Source organism: Choloepus didactylus, chromosome 7 (assembly GCF_015220235.1).
Source record: "Choloepus didactylus isolate mChoDid1 chromosome 7, mChoDid1.pri, whole genome shotgun sequence".
Taxonomy (NCBI): domain Eukaryota; kingdom Metazoa; phylum Chordata; class Mammalia; order Pilosa; family Megalonychidae; genus Choloepus; species Choloepus didactylus.
Genome location: NC_051313.1, coordinates 140,564,815 through 140,587,594, shown reverse-complemented (window position 1 = coordinate 140,587,594; position 22,780 = coordinate 140,564,815). Strand labels below are relative to the sequence as shown.

The window sequence follows — 22,780 nt, the reverse complement described above, 5'->3', positions numbered from 1 at the left end:
ACAAATGTTAGGACTTATTAAATGTCTCTCTTGAACTAAAGGAATAAAAATGCTTAAATATGCATTACAAAGAGAGACTTGGGATTCAGGGAAGAGGGCTTTTGAAGATTTGAGCTTTGGAAAATAGAATCTTATAAGACCTTTAAAGAATTAAAATCTTTAGTTGAAAATGGGAAGTCTGCATAAGGCTGAAAGGAAGGACATGTAAAAATAATTTTCAAATGGCAGAAATGTTGGAAATGGGAGAAAGTCAACTCTGCTGCATCTCCTATAAAACAGAAGAAATTTAAAAATCAAAAAGAAAAAGAAAATACATTAGGAGGGATTCAAGTGTACCATTGAGGAGAATTAACCCTTTCCTTAGAAGGGCTTCTTTAATGCATTTTTTATTGTGAACTTTAACATATTTACATAACAGTGAAAACCTTCAAAGTATGATTTAACAAGTAGTTAGCAAATTTCAAAGAATTAGGGTTACAGTTCCACAATTTCAGTTATTTCCATTATTGTAAAATATAACATATACCAAAAGGTATTAACTTTCAAAGTACAGCTCAACAAGCAGTTATATAGATAATTTCAAAAAATGTTATGGGTTACATTTCCACAGTTTCAGTTCTTTCCTTATTGTGAAATATAGGATATATACAGAAAGATAACTTTCAAAGCATAATTCAATGAATAGCTATAGAGCAAATTTCAAAGAATGCTATAGGTTATAATTCCATAATTTCAGTTATTTCCTTCTAGGTATTCTAATACCCTAGCATCTAAATATATACATATATTTATATAAAATTTCAGTATTTGTAATCCTTTGTTAAATCCTATCTTGTGTGTTGCTACCCCTTTGTCTCATTTAATCACTTTCTTGATTTTCAGGGGTGTCTAAGCAGTGACCACCCTAACTTGTTCATATTAAAAAGGGGTGTCAACAGTATGGTGAAGGGGACTGCATCTGATTGTTGTTCTTAAATAGGCTGTTGCCTCTGGATTTTAGGACTTGTCTAGCATAGGAACACTCTGATGGATTTAAGTTTCTGAGAGATAAAATTTAGTGAGTGAATCTTTTATAGAATCTCAGATACGGACCTAGGTATTTCATGACTACTCTTGGTAAGGGCATGGCATACTGTGGCCATTTGGGATGTCTAGCTGGAGCTTGTATAAGAGAAACCAATAGGATAGTCTCTTGATTCTATTTGAGATCTCCTAGTCAGTGTAACCTTATTTTGATACCTTTCTTTTCCTCCTTTTGGTCAAGCAGGTATTTTCAATCAGAAGGGCTTTTTAATATGCACTAGTCTGTGAAGACTGAGTTTTCATCCTGTCTGAAAGTAGATTTATGGAATAGGGGACATCTCAACATTGACTGTGATGAACCCAGTTGAGATCAATTCAAAAGCTGCTCCATGTTCTGGAAACCAGCCCTGTATTGGACCTTAACTGAGGGCTTTCTGCCCTTCCTTCTCTTGACCTGTATTGCCTAGTCCAGTTCTTTATGCATTTTGGCTGATTAATTCCCAAACCAAAGGAAGGTGGCTTTAGGCACCCACTGAAACCACTCCTTGGAAACATGCAGTTTGGGAACTGCCAACTGAAAGCCTTGGCCATGGTGTTTCTAGGAGTCTTATTTGGCTGGCGTGAGATTGACTTCCTTCTCTGGCCCCTTGAGTCCTTCATGTCATGGCCTTAGGTGTGGCTTATATCTGGACCCACAGGTCTAATTTGTTCCATGAAGACTGAGGCAGGGTCAGTGAGTACAAGGCAACCTGACCCCTTTTGGAGCATAGTTACCCATCAGATTACAACCTTTTCATTTATCAATCTAATCCCACCTGCCCCTCAGAGTCTTCCCTCCCTAGGACCAGCACAGCAAAGTCAGCCACATCTCCGGCCCCTCTTGGTGTTGCTCTTGATTTTTGTGGTCCATGATCCACGTAGTTTGCATGTAATACCACATGACTCAGAAATGCTTCAGATTTCTTTCTACAGCTTCCAGCCTTGTTTTTTGTTTCTTTTTCTTTTTTTTTTTTTTTTTTACCGATTCTGGAACCATCATCCTCAACAAGTATCCTTTTTTTTTTCCTCTCCAATTTTAGCAGGAAGCACCATGCTGCCCTTCACTCAGGGATGAAAAGCTAAACTACCAGGCCTATCTGCCTAACCTCCCACACGCTCCACTTGAAACCTCTGATTGCTCACATGCAGGCTCTCCAAACCAGTGCTTAATAAGGGAACATTATGTGTGAAGGAATGAATGAAGGCAGATCAAGGGGAGGAATATTGTGGAGACAGCTTGTGGGCCAATGCCACGGATATGCATATGACCTTGACATCCAATCCTCCATTTCCAGAGGATGCCCTGAGGACAGGAAAATCCTCTGCACCCAAAGCAGTATTCTTGGTGCCTATAATTTACCTGAAAACATGCCCTTGAATACTGTTTGTGCCTTTTCCCCCAGCAAGCATCTGCTTTGCTATGTATTGTGATTCAGGTCTCACAAGTAGGGTGTGAGGACAAGCAAGAGAGAGAGAAGATGAGGGGATGAGAGACAGAGAAGAAATGGACATGAAAATACAGTGAAATAATTCCAATCAATTAATAATTCTTACTCTCACATAAGGAATATGAGAGTGGATTAAAGAATGCGGCCCCCACACAGCCAGCATCAGTGGTGACCCAATTAGCATAACCATTACCAGATGCCATGGAAAGAATTTTCACTTGTCATTTGCCTCAACAAATCTGTTTTCTCAAAAACTTTCAGTACCACCCTCTGCATATGAGCTGGCAGAAGCAGCACAGACAAGAGCTTCCCCTATCAAAATCAGCTCGTGGCCAGGACCATTTTTAATATTTTTAAGAATTTCCATAAGGCAATTAGACACACACACTCCTACAAAACCACCAAAGTAATATTGGTGTTTTTGTTGGACTTCTTAAACGGTAGGCCTGGAAAGAGAGAGCTTCTTAAAGATATAAGTACCTTCTTTCCAATTATGAGAGCAAAACAAGGACAATATTGAAGTCTTTGGGGGGGGGGTGGGAAATGAAGGGGAAAATGAACCCTACATACTATTTTTATCTTATATATTTACTTCCAGACACTTTTGTATACATTCATGGTTTATAAAGTAACAATTATGGCATGTACAATATTGGGGGAATGAATGAAATCTTCCAACTTTGGATTTAAAAAAAATCTCACAGTGTTTTAGGGCTTATGCTTGGGAGTCAAACATATCTGATTTCAAGTTATGACTCACACTTCCTCGCTTGTGACATTAAGTAAGTTATTTCATCTCTCTGCTCATTTTTGTCCTTTTGGATGCAAATGATAATAATAAGTGTTCTTAACTCATAGGGTTATTTCAGAGATTAAGTGAAACAAAATGTTTCACAAACTATGGTACAATATGATACTTTCAGGTAATAAATTAACTTTTAGTATCTATTTATTTTATTGTGTTAGAAAAATGTAAATGGAAAAAATGTAATTGATATATAAATAAATGGAAAGAGAATTTCTGGACTACTACTTAGAACAAGAGAAAAAAAGTAGACTCATTAAAGTTCATTTAAGGAAAACGTTATGTAAAGAATAGGGTTAAGATAACACTTGGATGTAGCAAAAATCATGAAAGTGATGTAGGAATGGCTAAAGCCTGGCAACATGCTAAGCAATATGTCCAGCACATGATATGCTTTTAATAAATTTGAGCTCTCCTGTTAAGTAGGCTTTAGTTTTGCCAAGCCTTGGACAGCAGGGCCTCAGCTTCCCCAAGATAAACACCCCACCCTCCACCCCTGCCCAACTCTCACCTTCTTTGATACCACTCATTCCTAATTCAAATTTCTAAGCCCTTTCTTTAGAGATGTGTGACAGTCTTAAAACAGAGGAGCAGAAAAAACAACAAATCCATGATTTTTGAAAAGAAATTACTAATGAATTCTGAAAGTATTCTCTTTATAGTTCTACTTTGGGGTATTTTCTTCCTTTAGACCTTCTTAAACATTAGCTAAACTGTACTGATTTCCTCTGAATTTACAGCAAACCCTGGTTTATGAGAATATGGCTTCCAGGCAGTGATTCAAATGAGTTAGCATTTACCTAGAAATGAGGAAACAGATTTCAGAGATTCCACTTAGAATTAGATTCTAGGTATTTCTGACTTTGCATTCTTCACAATACCATGTTTTCTTCAGGGAACAAAGTAGAGGTATGAAGAGAAATATGAAGAATGCAAAGTCAGAAATACCTGGAATCTAATTCTACCCAACCATTTAACAGCCATGTGACTGGCTGTACAAATGGCTGAAGCTCTATAAATCTTCGTTTCCCCATTTGCAAAATGATAATGCTTGCACTATTACTGAGGATAAAATAACATAAAGTAACTAGAAGTTCCTGGCACATAGCATATTCTCAATGAATATTTGCTTAAGGAATGAATAAATTACCACATAAGGAAAAGGAAAGAACATTCATAGAGTGACTGTTGTGTGTCTTCAAGAAGCTTACACACAAAACAACACAAAGTGCTTTCATGGCAGCAAGAACAGGTTTTAAGAGGGGAAAAGGAACAGTTCAGAGAATTTTTGGTGGAAAAGGTGATGCCTAAACTTCATCCAGGAATTAGCACAAAAGTTGTGCATTTCTTACTGAAAGAATGAGCATGTGCAGATCTTTTCGTGAGTAGCTCAATATGACTGGGTCATAATGTGCGAGAAAGTGAAAGTGATACCTAAGATTGGAGAGGAACGCAGGGTTCAAAGAGACCTTGTACACCAGGTCAAGGAATTTGGAGTTTATTCTGTATGCAATACAGAGCATTTGAAGGATTTCTAAAGCTGAAAGAGGCCATAGAGAACTTCTAGACCAGTAGATCTCAAAACTTGTGACATAGCAGAAACATGCATTCTAGAGCCCCTTCCCAGGTATACTGATCTATGGGAGTGAGGTATGGGAATCTGGGATTTTTATATTTTAAGGGGTTGTTTTGTTTTTTGTTTTGTTATGGCTCCTATATGTTTTGATGCAAATAATATAAGGCCTGGAATTTGAGACTCAGTGTCTAGTCCAATTCTTTACTTTTATAGATGAGGAAAGTAGAGCCCAGAGAAGGGAACTAACAAAATGCAGTGCAAATCCAAGATTTGTTTCATTCACAATTTACCATTTGTTGAACACCTAACCACATGCTGGGGATTCAAACTCAAAATGGACAAATCTATTGGCCTCAAGGAGTTAGCCATATAGTGTGGGACAGATAACTATACCAATGACTGCAGTGCCAAATGATAAATGCTGGAAGAATGTTCACACTAGCTTTGTAAGCACAAATGGGGACTTGTAAATCATACAGAAATATGGGTATGTTTGTTCATGTGTGATGTGTTCATCCGTGCTAGATAGAAGTAGAAAGTTCTTCCAAGTTGGCTTCCATGATGGGAGGAGAGCTAATCTGAATTTGAGTTAGATTTCGGGAAGAGGAATAAACAAATCTTCTGGGCAGTGTGAAGCAGCATGAGATAAGGCACTGGCATTAGGGGAACTGTATGTATTACATTGTTTCTACAGTGAGGGGTAGATTGTAGATGTAGGGAATGACAAGAGAAGAGATTAGAATAGTAGGCAGGATCCAAAGCATGCAAGGTTTTGTATGCTAAACTAAAGAATTCTAAACTTGATATTGACTTCACTGAAGAGTGTAATACAGAGATATGTTTTTATAAAGATCATAAACATGGAGGACAGATTGGAAGGAGTAAGACTAGAGACAAGGAGAAACAGGGAGGCTACCGCAACGATCCAAGCAAGAAGCAAAGACATCCTGAACAAATATGTTGACAGAGTGAATTCTGCAGTGGAGAGGATCTTGGAAATATTAAGAATATTCTTTCTATAGTATGTGGTGACAGGGTGAGTGGACAGAAAGTGAGAGAGGGGTACTACAAATGATCCCCAGGTGTTAAACTGGGACATACTGGATGGATGATGAAGCCATTCACCGAGAGAGGGAATATAAGAAGAGAATCAAGACTAGAGGGGAAAAAATAAATAAATTAAAGTTAGGGCGTATCAAATTGGAAGGTCTTATGGAATACTCAAGCATGTATTACCAGTAAGGAATAAGTTATATGGGTATAAAGCATGGTATAGAGATTTTGGAAAACCATCTAAAATATTCCGTGTGCCTAGGTAATCCCTAAAATAATTTCACTATTATGTTTTATATCTGCCTCTGAACATATGGTTCCACTGGGCCTTTAATTTTCCTTTCCTTTATTTAGAAGATTAGGAGATAGTTTAAGGGAAATGTTTATTTTCTAAATTAAAAGTTTTTGCTATGAATACAGTATTTTCTCAATAGCAGTAGTTCTTAACATTAATAGTCAATGGGAAATATTTACATGAAGCAAACATTTGAAATTGCCAACATTATTTCAAATTCTGGCTTGGGTTTTCATAAGAAGCAAAATCCCGAGTTAAAATTTATGAGGCCGTTTAAAGAAAACATGTTTTAAAATAAACCCCAGTGCAGCCCGAACACTTAATAAAACTATAGCTTGTCACAGAATGTCGTCGAAGGAAGGAGAAAAAAAAAGATTCAGCTATAGCTGGTTAAAAATAGACCATATTTTTTTTTTGAACCTACGCAGTAAGATCTTCTGTTCGTTTAGTTGATTATGCACTGTTTGGTGACTAAATTTGATAGGTGTCAGGCAGAGAAAAAACTACTTGGCTTAGCCCAATTTAATCCTTGCCTCTGGAAAGCAAGACCACTCTCCAGACACCATCCTGCAAAACTTATTTTTACATTATCCCATACCCTGTGCTAGCTCAATAATCTGAATATGTACACAGGAGTTGCAAAAGAAAGGGAAAGGGAGAAGGGGACTCATATTTTATGAGCCAGGGCCTTTGTATTTATTGTCTGATTTAACCCTTGAAAAGGACATTTGTAAAGTAGGGGCTATCATTCCCATTTTACAGATTCAGTAATCCCCATTTCCAGTAATTAAGTAACATACTTGAAGTCATACAGCTATTAGCAGTGGAGCCAGGATTATAATTTGTATTCTTTTGATTCTTCCCACTGCATCTCCTAGTCCTGGGTTACACTGGTGACCCTGGCAATCCTAGGGTGGCAGGTGTCTGGGGATATGCAGATGTCCTTGCATTTCCACACATTTAAAGACAGAATGCCAGCCACAAGATTTTGAGATATAAATGTGGCAATGATGTAGTTTTATGTAATGATAGTCTTAGGTTCAGCTTCTTGAAGGGATTTTTTCTTTACCTCTTTCACTCAGGAAAACATCACTATGAGATATCACAGTTCAACATCTGTGCCTTGGGTTGAATTGCAGGGTATGTGACTGGCTTATAATTTCCAGTGGGGGAGGGCAACCTGCCCAAGTTCCCTTGGAAATGTAATATACTCATAACTCATTTTCCCCCTTTTTACCAAAATAACACATGACTATAGAAAATCTAGAAAATATAAACAAACAACAAACTAAACTCAACCAACCCCATCATCTAAAAATAAGTACTCTTTACAACCTTGTGAATAGTCTTACATTATTTCTAAACACTTCAGTAAACACACACACACACACACATACACACAATCACCTTTTATTAAACCTGAGTCAAGCTCCTCAGATTTATTGCCTTTAATTTTCTCTGTCTTAATTTTTTAAATAAATAAATTCTTCATACCTTGGGGTAGTTGATTCTAATCAACATATGAAATAATCAGGCACAGTCTAGGCTAAGAGAGAAGTCATTCATGCTTTGTTTTTGCCCAAAGGGTGGCTTTGCCAGCTGGGGTAATGTTCCTGGATCTGGTCTTCCATTATTTACTAGACAGAGACTGACTAATAGCCTGTGATCTCATCATTGTCATCAGCCCATCTGTAGACAAAACAGAATGCAAATAAAAATCTACATAACCTATATTTGCTGGGCCTTCCCTCTTAGAATCATATATTTTGGGAATTATTGAGTTTCCTCCCCTCTGCTACCACAATATGCTTTTATTCTTATTACACACAGATTCAGCACTTCATTACAGATCAAGAGTGAGGGGCCAGATATTTCTTATATTTAATTTAGCATAGTTCCTACAGTAATAGAACAGGACAGCTGTAAGGAACTTAATTCAACCACCCCATTTTACAGATGATAAAACTGAGGCTCAGGGAAGAAAGGAAAAGCAAAATATTATTTAAAGATTACCTAAATATGCCACAAGCTCTCTATGTTTATCTCATTCAAACAAAATTGGCCCCAATTTGCAGGCAATTAAAGCGCAGAAGTATCAAAAATTTGACCTAATATCACACAACTATGAAGAGGTGGAGCCAGGACTTATAGGAGCCTTTCTGATTTCACAGATTTCCCCTACAACATCCTGCCTTTCTGGTGAGAGGCGGTTTATCTACACCAGACAGCTAGATGTTGGCAGAACAGGAGCTAGAACCCAGTCTCCTTGTGTCTAGTTCTAATCTGATGACATATCCTTGCACCCTGTTGTTTTGTTACAATGGGGCTTAAAATGGGATCCAAGCTCACTTTGCAAGTCACCAAGCCCAGCAGCTTGCACTCTGGGATATGCCCAAGTATATGTTGCCCTTTCATACACCTAACGTGAACTAGAAATATGTAGACTTTACTTATATCATTAACTATAGTAATTATATTAAAAATCAACCATGTAGAAAATACAAAATTAAAATTACGAGGCTCAATATTATTACCTGTAGAATCAAACCAGATTGGAAAAGTGACTTGCATATCTCAACCATGCATGTTTAACATTTAAATAATGGAAAGCTGTTTTGGGTTTATGTCCAACTAATTCAGTTCTACATACAATTCTGAAGCACATTTTCCTTCTACATCAATTGTGCTTTAGCAACCAGCCCCCAGCTGCTCTGCACAGCGTCTACTTTAAGAAACTGGAAGGAAAGGAGGCAGTGAACATTTGTTGCCCGCCTACTATTTGTCAGGCTCTGTATAAGGTGTTTTGCATTTATTATATAATGTTTAAAACTCCCAAATCCTGATGAGAGAGTTTATTTTATTGCTAGTTTACATGAGGAAACTAGGCTCAGAGAGCTCGTTGACTTTTTTCCAAGGTCTAATAAGTATTACACTCGGGAATAGCACCAAGGTTTAATTTCACAGCCACAGCCTTATTTGGAGCTTGCTAGTAACAATTGTTTTAAAATAATAAATATTTATCGGGAATTCCCTTAGCCAACAATGTTGCATGGATTATATCCTTTACTCTTCATAGCGAGCCTAAAAGGTAGGTACTATGTTAATCCAATTTTATAGATGAAGAAATGGATTCACAAGAGTTAAGAGATTTGCAGGAAATCGTACAACTAGTAAGTATGGAGTTTAGATACACACTCAGAGCCTATGCTGTAAAGTTATACTTCATATTATCTGGAAGGAAAATACTATCCACAGTATTTTGTTTGTATATGCATACAAAGTGAAAACTACAAAGCGCCACAAAGTGGAGAGAGATAAAGAAAGAGGAAGTGATTGCATTCTCGTAGTGGTGTGGGAGTAGGGATGGAAATAAAAGCTTTCAAACCACAAAGGGTGAACCGAGTTTAGATACACAAACGTGGGGAAGAGGAGGAAAAGAAAAGTTTGCCAGTGGAAAGAATCCTGTCTGTCACTCAGTAACAGTTTCTTAATTTTTTTGGTTCTTCTCTGTTTTATAGTTTGCTAACTGATCCATCATACTGGTTAAGATTTGGGCTTTCTGATAAACGTAGATGGTATCTATGGCTTTCAAGATTGATGCTCTGTATCCATTGAGAACCCATATGTATTAATTACCTATTGCCACATATCAAAACTTAGTGGCTCCAATTCCAAATATTTACTATCTCACAGTTTCTGTGGGTCATGAATTCAGGAGTGGCTTAGCTGGGTGGTTCTAGGGTGACAGTCAGGATGTCATCTGGGACTAGTCATCAGAAGGCCCCACTGGGGCTGGAGGATGTGTTTCCAAGATGACTGTTGACGGGAAGCCTCCGTTCCTCCTCACGAGGGCCTCTCCATACACTGCTTGAGGGACCTCACAGCATGGCAGCTGGCTTCCCCCAGAGCAAGGGATCCAAAGAGAGAGTAAGGCAGAAGCCATGATGTATTTTATGTCCTCGCTTCAGAAGTGATATACAGTTGTTTCTGCCACATCTTAGTGGTCACACGGGTCGACCTTGATTCGATGTGGGGTGGCATGAAAACCAGGAGTTGGGGATCATTTGGGAACCATCTCTGAGACTGGCTACCACAATGCACAAGCCTTTATGGGAGCAGAAAATTTCAAAAGAGAGAAACATGGCTCCGATACTTAAACAGGCTTTTGTTATTATGTCTAATATGAAGTTGTTTTTACATTAGGCACAATTTTGCATAGACCAAAAATTTAGGCCCTCTAGGGGAGAAACCACTATACTGAGGCTAGGGTAGATATTGAATAGTCTTCCATGTGTCCTTATCCAGGCATCATTTCTAGGAAAGTTAGGTCTTCAGGCCTCAAAGGAAGAGTGGGAGCAAATTGGTGTTAGATGCATATAAACAGGGCTGGCCTGACTGCTCAAGCATAGAACTGTCTCTTTGGAAAGTTGCCTGCTCTTGGGTACGTCTGGATAAGTTGTACACTTCACAATTCCAAAATTCTGTTCATTTAGACTGAGATGTAAATAGTGCGTCCCTCAAGTTATGCAACACAAAGGACCTGAATTAGGGCCAGTAGGAACACTGTGGAGCTGGCATCTGGGTGAAAACAAGGCAGCCACCCCATCTCCCTTTGGAGCGCAGAACATAATCAGATATAAAAGAGGATTAATAACAGGAATTTGTAGAGTGTACAGCTCCCTTAATTACAACTTTAAGCAAAGAGATCTAAGATGTACAAATAACAATTCCTCAGATTCTTGGTTCTCCAGCAAAGCATGCATATGTATAGAAAAGAAGTAATGTTTCAGAATCTATATACTAAATTTAGTTGTGGTAAAAAAGTCCAAAATCTTTTTAGGTATATTTTGTTAAATCTGTTTAAGATATGCAAGTTACTATGGCAGTCTTGTTGAGTTGACATAACCGTTAATAACATTCATCTTCATCATTTAAATTTTGCATTTTCTACATGAATGATTTTCAGTGTAGTCACTGTAATTAGTGACATCGTGCAGGGTTTAATTTTGAGGTGTAAAGATTCTTTTATGTCTAACTCATGTTAGATATGCAAAATAGTGACATTTATTTCAGCTACATGGCCCAGATTCTTAAAATGCTTAACTCTACCATAACAGAATCCATTTTGTTACCTAACAAGAATCAAAGACCTCCAGCATAAACACAGGGCACCCACCTTTAAGATCAATCCTGTACTTGTCCAGAGCCTGTTAGGATACCTGACAATTACAGTTTTTTTTTTTTAAATAATTAAAGTAAGGATGCGGCATCATCTATAACCCCTGGAAACTCTCCTAAATAGAAAGGAATACACATTTTTACCAGACTTTTAAAAAAGACTTTTATTGGAAAGAACTTTAAATTTTCAAAAAATTTGCAAAAATAAGAGAGTTCAAAGAATACTTATGTACCTTTTACTCAGATTCACCTATTGATAGCATTTTTCTCCGTTTTCTTTATCATTTACTCTCTCTCATATCTTTCTATATCTAGAGAGAGAAGGAAGGTGCCAAGCGAAGGAAGGAGAGAGAGTATATATGTGTGATGAGTGTGTGTGTATTTGTATGATTTTTATGGGGTCCAACGTGGTCCTTTATCCCTAATACTTCAGTGTGCATTTCCTACAGATAGGGATATTCTGTCCCATAAACACAACACAGTTACTAACTGCACTAAATTCAACAATAATATTTTAATTTAATCTGCTCTTTTCATTCCAATTTTGTCAGTTCACCCAATAGTGAACTATTTAATAGCATTTTCTTCTCTAGGCAGGATCCAGTCTAGCATCAGTTTAATCTAAGGTCAGGGTCTAGTATTACAGTCCAGTCTAAGTTTGGATCTCTTTCACCTTCTTATCTCTGTAACATTTCCACACCTTTAAGTTGTCTTTTAGGACATTGACATTTTTGAAAAATACAGCCCCCTTTTTAAAAATGAACCATTCCTAATTTGGGGTTTGTGTGATATTTCCTCATGATTAGACTCAGGTTATTCATTCTAGACTAGGATACTGCCAAGGTGATGTGACGTCTTTCTCTACGGATCACATTTGTGGGCATCCAATGTCCATCTGTCCCTCATTAGTAATTTTACCAAGTGTGACTGCCCAGTCAGAGTCTAATCCAATTTTTCCCTTGAAACTAATAAGCGATCTGTGGGGAAAAACTTTAAGACCACGAAAATATCATCTGCCTAAGTTTAGCATCGATAACTGATTCTTGCACCGTCATATTTATTATGATGGTTGCAAAATGATAATTTTCCCTCTCTAATACACCCTCCCCATTGACCTGTCAGCTCTCAGCATTCTGCTGTAAGTAAGAGCCCTCCCTTTGCCTGTGTTTGGTGATTTATTCTTTTATTTATCCATTTAGTATCAGTATGGACTCATAAATTCCTATTTTAATGGTTAGTCAAGCTCTTGTAACATGGCCCCCTTCATTTTGGGGCAAGGGGCACTGCCTTACTTGCTGATTAGAAACCCACTGTCATCATGTATCCTTATTCCTTACATACACTTCCAATCCAGTTTGTTGTTGTTGTTAATGCAGCTCAGGTTTCTGGGAGCAGGATATTTTAAAGATCATGGTTATAAAAGATAGATACCATGAAAGCCAAATAAGGGTGAGACAGAAAAATAAAACCTATAGAATTTTAGCCTAATGGAATATTTGATACCTACAAATATGGCCCAAGTGATTAATAACTTATTTTAATTAAATAATGCAGTTTTGTAAATATTCAGGACTTATCTTAAATGCAATAATTCTCAAATTTATTTGTGCATCTTAATAACATGGGAGCTTTTTATAAATTTATTTTTAGTGATGCATAACTTACCTTGAGTGATATGCACAAATACAGAATGTACAACTTGATGAATTCTTAGAAAAGTAAATTACCTTTTTTACAAGGTATAACCACTATCCATACCAATATACAGAATTTCCCACACCCCAAATTGTTCCTTTGTGCAATTTCTCTCCAGTCTAACTGCTATCACAATGAATTATCTTTACTTGTTCTTGGACTTCATATGAATGGAATCGTACAATATAAATACTCTTTGAAGTCTGACTTCTTTTGTCCAATATTATGTTTGTGAGATTCATCCATGTTGTTGCTTGCAGTGGTAATTTGTTCTTTTTCATTTTTATGTGGTTTTATACTGCATGAAGACATCACGAATTATTTGTTCACATTTTCCCGTTGATGGGCATTGGATTGTTAACAGTTTAGGGTTTTATGTATAAAACTGCTATGAACATGCTTGTCCAAATCTTTGTGTGTGTATGTGTGTGTGTGTGTGTGTGTGTGTGTGTGTAGACATATGCACTCATTTCTCTTCAGAATATACTTAGCAGTGGAATTGCTAAGTCATAGGATATATGTATATTTATATATGTTTATGTATACTATATGTACATGTAAACACACATAAACAATTTTCCTAAGTGGTTTTACCTGTTTATCTTCCCACCAACAGATTGAAAACTCCAATTCCTCCACATCTTCCTGAGTACTTGACCTTGAATGATTTTAAAATGTTAGCCCGATTGCTGGATGTGTAATGACATCTCATTGAGATTGTAACTTGAATTTATCTATAACTAATGATGCTGGGCATCTTTGTATATGTTTAATGGACACTTGGATATCCTGTTTTTGTTACTGCCTGTGTTTTTGTTACTGTCTTAGGAGTTCTTTATGTAACATGGCTAGAGTTCCTTTATCATATATATTGAAAATATGTCCTCCCTTTATACTCTCTTAATGGTGTCTTTTTAAATTTCAAGCAGTTTACTTCTTCTAAGTTGTTGAAATACATGAGTGTAAAGACATATGTAGAATTCCCTTATTTTCCTTGTAATGGCTGCAGATCTGCAGCATTATCCTCTATCTCATTCCTGATATTAGTCATCTCTGTCTTTTCTCTTTTTTATGTCTGTCAGTCTTGCTAAAGTTTAACCAATTTTATTGATTTTTTTAAATAACCAACTTGTTTCATTTACTTTTTTTTTATTGTTTTCCTGCTTTCTATTTCATTGGTTTCTGTTTTTAACTTTATTATTTCCTTCCCTATGCTTGCTTTGGGTTTACTTTTCTTTTTCTAGGATCTTGAGATAGGAATTTAGATTATTTATTTAAGACCTTTCCTTTATTCTAATGTAAGCGTTTAGTGCTATAAATTTTCCTTTCAGCACTGCTTTAGCTGCATGCCACATATTTTGTTATTGCATTTTTAATGGTGCCTTTTGATGAATGGAAGTTCTTAATTTTACTGGAGTCAATAGTGTTACCTATTATTTCATGGTTAGTGCTTTTTATTTCCTGTTTGAAAGATCTTTGTCTGCCATGAGATCATAAAAATATTCTCATATGAAACAATTTCTTTTAGAACCTTTATTGTTTTACCTTTCACATTTAAATCCATGATCCATTTGGAAATAATTTTTATGTATAGTGTGAGGTAGGGATCAAAGTTTATTTTCTTCCTCCATATGGATATTCAGTTGACCCAGTACTTGTATTGAAAAGTGCATCCTTTTCCCCACTGCATTCCAGTGGCACTCTTGTCATACGCCACGTTACTGTTTATATGTGTGGGTCTATTTCTGGATTCACTATTGTCTTCCATTGGTCTATCTATCTATCGTTGTGCTTGTGCCTATACTATTCCATTTCAGTTTTAGAACTTTATAAGTCTTGATGTCTCTACTGTAAATCCTCCAACTTTTTTCTTATTCTTCATGATTGTGCTGGCTAGTCTTGTCCCTTTCCATTTTCATAAAACTTTTAGAATCAGCTCATCAAATTCCAAAAAAAAAAATTACTGGGATTTTGATTGGAATTGCATTAAATCTATAGATCAATTTGAAGAGATTGATATCTTAACAATCTTGTGTCTTTCCATTCAAGAACATGATAGTGGTATTTTCATCCTGGCCCTGTTAATTTAGGTTTTCTTAATTTCTTTCAGCAGTGTTTTATAGTTTTCCATATAGTGGTCCTGCTTATACTTTGGTTAGATTTATTCCTAGGTATTTAAAATGATTGTTTTGATTCTGTTGAAAACAGTATTTCTTTTTCATTTCATTTTTAAATATTGCTAGTATATAGAGATAAAATGTTTTATACTGACATTGTATCCAGTGACCTTGTGAAGTTCACTTCTTTTTTTCCTAATAGTTTGTCTTTTGGATTCTCTATATACACAATCACATCAGGTGAGACTTATGCCAATTATATTATTGTTTTCCAACCATTATATGTTTTAAATTTATTTTATTTGCCATATTCCCTTGCCAAGACCTCCAGTGTAATGTTGAATAGAAGTGATGAGAGTGGACATGGTTGGGAGCCTTTTGAAAATCTAGGTGCTCATGTCATAGTCCCTCAAATTCTGATTCAATATGTTCAGGTTGAGGGCCTGGAAATCTGCATTTTAACAAGTAATCCAAGTGATTCTATGGTAGAGGTATTCTAGAAACATATTTGAGTGACATTCTTAAAGGATAAGCTTTGCTCATCTGAAGAGTTTTCTTAGTGAGGATGGAATACTTCCCTCTTCTTTCTTCCTCCCCTTCCCACCCCTGTATATATTGATGTATAAAATGCTATTGTTTTGAGCATCCTATTGTGCTGCTTCTCTTTCTCTGACTCTATCTTTGGATATACATTTGCACAAAGTTCTTCAGTACTGAAATGTTGACTGACTTTAGAAAAAGAAAGAAAGAAAAATGTCTTTTCTTAGGAATCATATTTATATTTTTTTAAAAAAAGCTCAATAGGAAAACAATTAAAAACTATATTTGGAAGTTGTTGAGGTCACAGTTGAATCCAATACTTATACACACATACAATCATATGGGTGTTTCTACATGATAGAAACCATATGAGGAGAAAAAAGAAACAGATTCTAAACATTGTACAGTTACATAAAATAGATTTGAATCATATGAAATAATTGGGAAAAGTATGGCTACCACATGGTTTCCTACATATGATTGCTTACAAATTAAAGGAACAAAATATTTTCTTAGATTAAGGGAAAAAATATTCCATGGATATTCATGGAAAGAAGTATAGATACAAGTACAGCTGCAAAAAAAATAAGAGCATTGGAGTTAGGCAGGGGCTTTAAGGTCATGTTATCTGACTCTTGCATTTTCTGGGTGACCCTTGCATTTTCTAGGTGAGGTGACTGAGACCATCCTGGTAGCGTGACTTGCCTAGTGTCACTCAGTGAGTTAGTGGAAGTACTTGGAGCAGTACCCACTGTCCCTGATTCCCACTCCAAGGCTCTCTCAGATAGCACTCAGTCAGATATTTTCTCGTAAGAGGTCGTGTATATAAAAGGAATACCAGAAGATTAAGAGTGTGGAAATATTGGGGTAAGCCCACAAAAGTGAGTTTTTTATAAAGATTGGGGAGGGGGGTCATGAAACAGAATTGACCTTATAAGGGAATTGTTAGAAAGAACTAAATAAGGATATAAGAAAAGAGAGGCAATGGGAAAAGAGAAGGGAAATTAGAAGAACAACAATGAAGAAGTAAATTAGAGAATCCAAGAAGTGGAACGTAAGAGTCAGAAATAGAATTGTAATAAAAGAATTCAAGGACATGAAAAGGGATGCAGTATTGTTATGTCATCTTTGTCAAATGTATATCTATCTAGAATTATTTTAGAAGTAAAAGAATCCATAAGGAGATAATAAGAAAGTGAATTTAAACTCCTTTGAAGCAAGGTAAACCTAAGGTAGTAGGTCCTAATCCTAATATTAATGTCCTAATCCTCTAATATGATGAATGAATAAGAAATGGGAAGTCAAGGATGTATTTCTCTTTATCAAGAGCTATTAATGTACAAAATCAAAGAAACACAGAAAAGCTAAGGCTAGGTATTTCTTCAAGTGACTATCATTTTTCTAGAGACATAGCTGATGAAAGAAAATACAAGGAGGCAGGGAATCCTAAACATTTTGAACTATCACATAGCACTGCATTATTTCAAAGGACACACAGTTTATACTGTAGTCAGACTTGTTTGATTTTATTTCCTTACTTTTTGCACTTCCTTAAGAGCCTTGACCTAAATGTCATAATCCTAATATTGGTTTACAGCCTGATCAGTCATCTAAAAAGCTTTAATCTCCATGGTTCATTTGATGAACCATATGCTCCTGTTGTGCCTCTTAGAATAGGAAGTACCCAGTTTTAATCTATGTAGAAGAGAGATAAGGGGGACATAGAAAAGTAAATTTAAACTGTGGCTAGGGAACTAAATATGTATAGCATCCACTAGTAGCAAATCAGTATGCTGGTTCCAGACACAGGATTTGACATCAGATAGGCACAGATTTGGTCTGCAGCTCAGCTACTCATTAGTTATGTGAGTAGCTCCTTCACTCCCTATTTCTCTTCTCTTCATCCTTCTTTTCTTCATTCATTCTTTTTTGCTTCTTCCTCCTTTCCTTCCTTCCTCCATCTCTCCCTTCCTTTATTCAAAAATATCTATGAGCATTTACTATGTGCTGGTTCATGCCTATACTAGTGGGTCAGTTATCTCACATTTCCTAGAGGGAACATGGAACGTTTATAGGAAAGAAATTGCAGGTTGCTACATAAACCAAAGTACAGATGCGGAAATGAGCCCAGACTTGTTGAAGCAACATCAGGCCAACTGGAGGTAAATAATGGGAGATGATGTTAGACAGAAAGGTTGAAGACAGGTTGTGGAGGACCCTGAATGCCAGGATAAGGAGTTTCAAATTAACATGCAAAGTATAAACTGACAGAAATCAAGTGGCTGTGGAGGTAGGCAGAAGAACAAGGAGGTCTAGTGCAGGGAGGCCAGTCAAGGGGACTATTTTAAGAAGAACAGATTATTAGATATTTCAGAGAAACCAAGAAAATGGATTTAACTGTTAGGAGGATGTTGATGACCTTCAAAATAAAATAGGTTGAGAGGTGGGGCTGGAATACAGTGGTGGGAATGAGAGGAGGCTATTGATAGTGATAAAAGAGAGTCTGTGCAGCCAAGAGTTCCACAGGCAGGTTAAACAGAAAGAGAAGGGAATGGTATGAGCTAGATGAGACAGCCAGGCCAAGGGAAGCTGTATTTTCCTAAGGTAAACTGTACTAGGCACCTGCGAAGGTAAAAGACTGATGCACAGAAACTGGAGAGTCTAGGATGAGAGAATGCAAGACAAGAATCAGAACAGACAGTTGAAGTGGAGAGGAAAGCCCTAGAGCAGGAGTGACAGTTCTTCCTCTGAGACTGAAGGGCATGACTCGACACAGATTTCCTTTGTGGCAGGAATAAGTCAAGGTAGGACTTATCTGTGTTCTCCAGAGGGGCCCTTACTAGATAGAAGAGTGGCAAATTCAGGCCACAAAAACACCAAGTGACTGAAGCTGTAGCAAGATAAACATAAAAGAATTTAGGCCATCAATAGCTTCATAGGAGCATCAAACCATTCTGATTCACACCCCCCAGAAACCTCCCTAGGATCTGATATGTAGTATGGGAGGGTTGGGAGCTGCAGTGCAAAGCTTCAAAGCAAATGTAAGGTACCCTTGATCTTTGCCTCTCCCTCAGAAACAATGGTTGGGGTTGGAGAGACTGCAGTTCTGACCCAAAGACTATTTTTCTTCCTGTGTGCCCAAAATAAAGAGAAGTTGAAAGCAAAAATGAATAGATATTTATATAGCAATAAACACATCCCAGAAGTTAGTGTTTGTAAAAGAAAGTGGTTCAATTCAGTTGGAATATGCCAAGTCTAAATTCAAAATATCAACTCTAGAAACCTACTGTGAATCTCCTCCCAAACATGTATCCACTTTTCTAATACCCCCCACCTCTAGGGTGCAAGGGGCAGATAAGAGTGCTTGGGACGATTTCAGATTTGCTTCTATCTCTATTTTGAGCTCTTGGTTGGGAAAGGAGGGGGCAGAGGGGAACCCCTGCCCGATATCCTCCTCCATGACCAGCTGGACCCGGGCTTGCACCCTAGGAGTAATAAGTTCATGGAGGAAAGCTGAAGCTGGGATCATCCCGCCGGGCCTCCTCCGCCTAGAGAATCCAGTGGGTTTAGGAACCGTAGTGCGCACTTGAAGCGCAGAGTTAAGTGCGTTTGGCGGGAGAGGGCACGATGCTGACTGGGCATCTTTGCTTTGGAGTCTTCTCTTTCGCTGTAGCCTGTCTATACCCAGAGCTGATCTGGGGCTGCGGCGGGAGGCGGGGTGTCAGTCCAGAGCACCGACCCCCTTTGGCCCTGTGTCTGGGAGAGGAGTTGGGGGGAGCCCCGGGCGCCAGCCCTGGGTAGACCTGGTCTCTGCTCCGGTCCACAAATCCTTAACGGATTTTCTTTCTCTCCCCTCACCCCTTTCTCTCCTTTGCTCTCTTTCTTTTCTCTCCCTCGTTTTTCCTTTTTTCCCTCTCTTTTTCCCCCTCCCTCCCGTCCCCTTCCCTTCCTCTCCCATCCCCCTCTCCCCTCCCCCTTTCCCTGTGTGCAAGCCTCTTCCTTTCCCCTCCTCCCCTTTTCTGCTTCTCTCTCTCCCTCTCCTTCTCCCTCTCAGCTCGCCGGGCGACCCTGCTCCTGCCTCCCACATTAATGGCGGCATCTTCGGAGGATGATATAGACCGGCGGCCCATCAGGAGAGTCCGCTCCAAGAGCGACACGCCATACCTCGCGGAGGCCAGGATCTCCTTCAACCTAGGGGCAGGTAAAGGCGACCCTCTCGCCGCCTTCTCTCTCCTCTTCCTGGCTTACTTCCCTTCCTTCCCTCCTCCCCAGCTGGCTCAGCCCCCTGCCCCTCCTCGGGCACCCCCTCCCGGCAGGGCCCTCCCCTCCCAACCCAGCCGGGCGCCGGGCTCTTGCTCCCTCGCTCTCTTTGTGTCGCTGGTGTAAGGAGGGTGTGTGCGTGTGTATGTGTGTGTGTTTGTTGCGGAGGTGGGGGAGGGGAGCGCGTGGAGCCCTATATCCGTCCAGGAGTCACTCAGGTGCTCTCCTCTTGCACGAAGAGAGGAAAGTGTTGCCAATGATGACAGTGTTCATAAGCAGTAATCAAGAGAGGGGTCGGGATGCCGGTGCGTTGGTTGGGGGCGGAGGGTCTTGCAAGGCGCCACTGATGAGGTTTGCTGGCGGGGCTCCTACAGGGTGGAACTTGGTGACATTCAGATTCCGGTGATTTTGTCGGGTTGATCGTGCTGCTGCGGTGTTGGAGTGGAGAGAGGGGGTGGGGTTCACTCGCTGGGAAGGGAACCTTTATCTTGCCACCTAGCAGTTGGAAGCAACCACGGGGATAATAATAAAGTGGTCTGCAGGATGCTTGTTAGGTGACTTGATGCTGTCACTGCAACTGGTGCCCAAAGTGACTCAGATGGTATGAAAGGGATAGCTAAGGTGAAGGAGGGAGGGAGAGGGGAAGGAAGGAAGGAAGGGACGGAGGGAGGGAAGGAAGGAAGGAAGGAGCAATAGAAAGAAATCTGAGGGATTCAGAGTCAAAATCGCTTTCAATGAACCTGCTCACATTTACCTGATAAGAAGCTCCCAGAGTCTGCTGTCCCCTTGGCTCCTGCTCTTTACTCATGGGCACTCCTCTCCCTCTGTTACCAGTCGGTGGTCACTATCAGTGGGAAGAAGTTATTCACCACTATCCTCACAGCACTGCTTTTTCCGAATGACTCCTAAGCCCCAAATCTGGCTTATGTCTCTTCCTCTCTAGAGACCCTTATCATTCTATCATCTCCAGAGCTAAAAGAATGATGGCATTTTCCAAAAGGGTGTCTTTAAACAAAGAAAAAAGTTTTTCTTTAGGAAATAAACCCTTTAAAATGGAACTGAAACAAGGGGGTGTGGGGTGGGGTGGGGGGTGTATGGGTGTATTAGAGCTGAGAGAACCTTGAAATGATGGGTAGTTTATGCTCTGTTGAGAAGTTTGGACAGAAAAGAAACAAGATGCATAGGGTTAAGTAACTGGTATCTCTATGGCTGGAAGAATGCAACTGAATATGTCAAAGTAGCCAAGTTCCTTGGAATGTAATTTTCCAGTCTTGAGGCCTTAGAATTTTGATCATACATACCCTTTCACTCACCAAATGTTTGTCTCTGGCTTTGGGGCTAGAGAAAAGAGAATTTCATTGGAAAAGCTTTGGCAATTTATGTGACATGCTGTAGTATTCTATTCTGTAGTATTGGAAGGAAGCCTCTGTTTGTATGTTTCAGGCTTGTCTGTATGGTTGTAAGGAGTCTTGTGAAGAATTTAGAAGAGTTTACTTTAGGACTGCAATTGTTTTCCAAACCCAGTAGTATTAGAAATAATTCCACTGACCCCTTTGCTACCAAACTCAGGTGTATTCCCCAAGTGTGTATTTCTAAAATGGAGGGAAAGGGCTAAAGCAGCAGTTAGTAAAGGTTGTTTACCTTCTACTAGACCATAAAATAAAGCACTATAAAAGAGCTGCAATTCTTAGCTACTACTGAGTGAAACTGAGTCATTTGCCACCAGATTAAACCCAGTGACTTGCAATTTTCTAGTTAAATTGTTCTGGAGGCCCATTAAAATATTGGCTCATGCAGGACTTGTCTCTCTTTCATCTGGAAATAAACAGGCTGGATTTTCTTTAGTCCCATCTATATGTCCACTGAAATACCCCTAAATGTGAAGTGGCAAAAAGGACACCCAGCTAGAAAGAGAAATGCTGTGGAGTAGGTGTTGGCAAAAGGGAGGGCAGTCGCAGCAGGAGCTGCGGTTACAGGAGCTGTCCTCTCTCGGTGGTGCTGAAGAGGATTGTCTGACAGGACGTGATTGTAAACCGGACAGCGGAGGGAGGAGGTGCTCAATCTCTCTCTGTCGTGGAATCCCAGAGAAAATGCGAAAGATCTGGCCACTGAAAACTTTTCTATCCCTGCCCACCTACATTTGTTGCCTACTATTCCTCACCCCCACTGCTCCACTGCTCAAAACGGGAGTTTTGCTCTAATTTTGTGCCGGCTGCTCACTCCTGGTGTTCTGTTTTTATTTTCCAGCTGATTTCTGGTTGCTTTCCCCACAAAGTAAGATCTACTTGCAGATGTGTCTTTCTCCCACATTTAAAAGTAATTGTAACTCCTGGTTTAAAAAGCAAACAGCCTTGTTTATCTCCTTGAGCAGCAAGTTGTAATTAAACTATTAGTGTCATTATCAGTGTTGCTGAACAGAGGAGCCTGCACATTCCAAATAAATTACATAATTTGGGCATAGAGAAAATTTTGTTTGTCTCTTAAAAACAATTTGTAAACAATTAAGCAAGGAAGTTTTCATCTATTCTTTCTTCCCACCCCTCTCCTTCTCCCAAATAGTCACTTATTGTTTATTCTTTTCAGAGAAATTCTTTACTGGATTAAACTATTGGTGCTTAATATTTGTTTTCACATACCCAGTCATTATATATAAATCCATGTTTAATATTTTAGAGGTTTACCAATGCTCAGGAAAAATAAATATGCATGTATTCATTTCACTTGGATGTCATTAACTCATTTTGGGGACCA

General features: G+C 38.7%; 1 protein-coding gene across 5 annotated transcripts in view; it reads left to right on the top strand.

Annotated features, from left to right (window-relative positions):
* PHACTR1 (phosphatase and actin regulator 1) overlaps positions 1-22,780 on the top strand; it is a 581,688-nt gene that overhangs the window by 8,139 nt on the left and 550,769 nt on the right. For all 5 annotated transcript variants that reach the window (XM_037842145.1, XM_037842144.1, XM_037842148.1 and 2 more), the window contains one exon: positions 19,824-19,970. In XM_037842145.1, the coding sequence (XP_037698073.1) occupies positions 19,824-19,970 (147 nt within the window). The remainder of the gene's footprint in view (positions 1-19,823; positions 19,971-22,780) is intronic.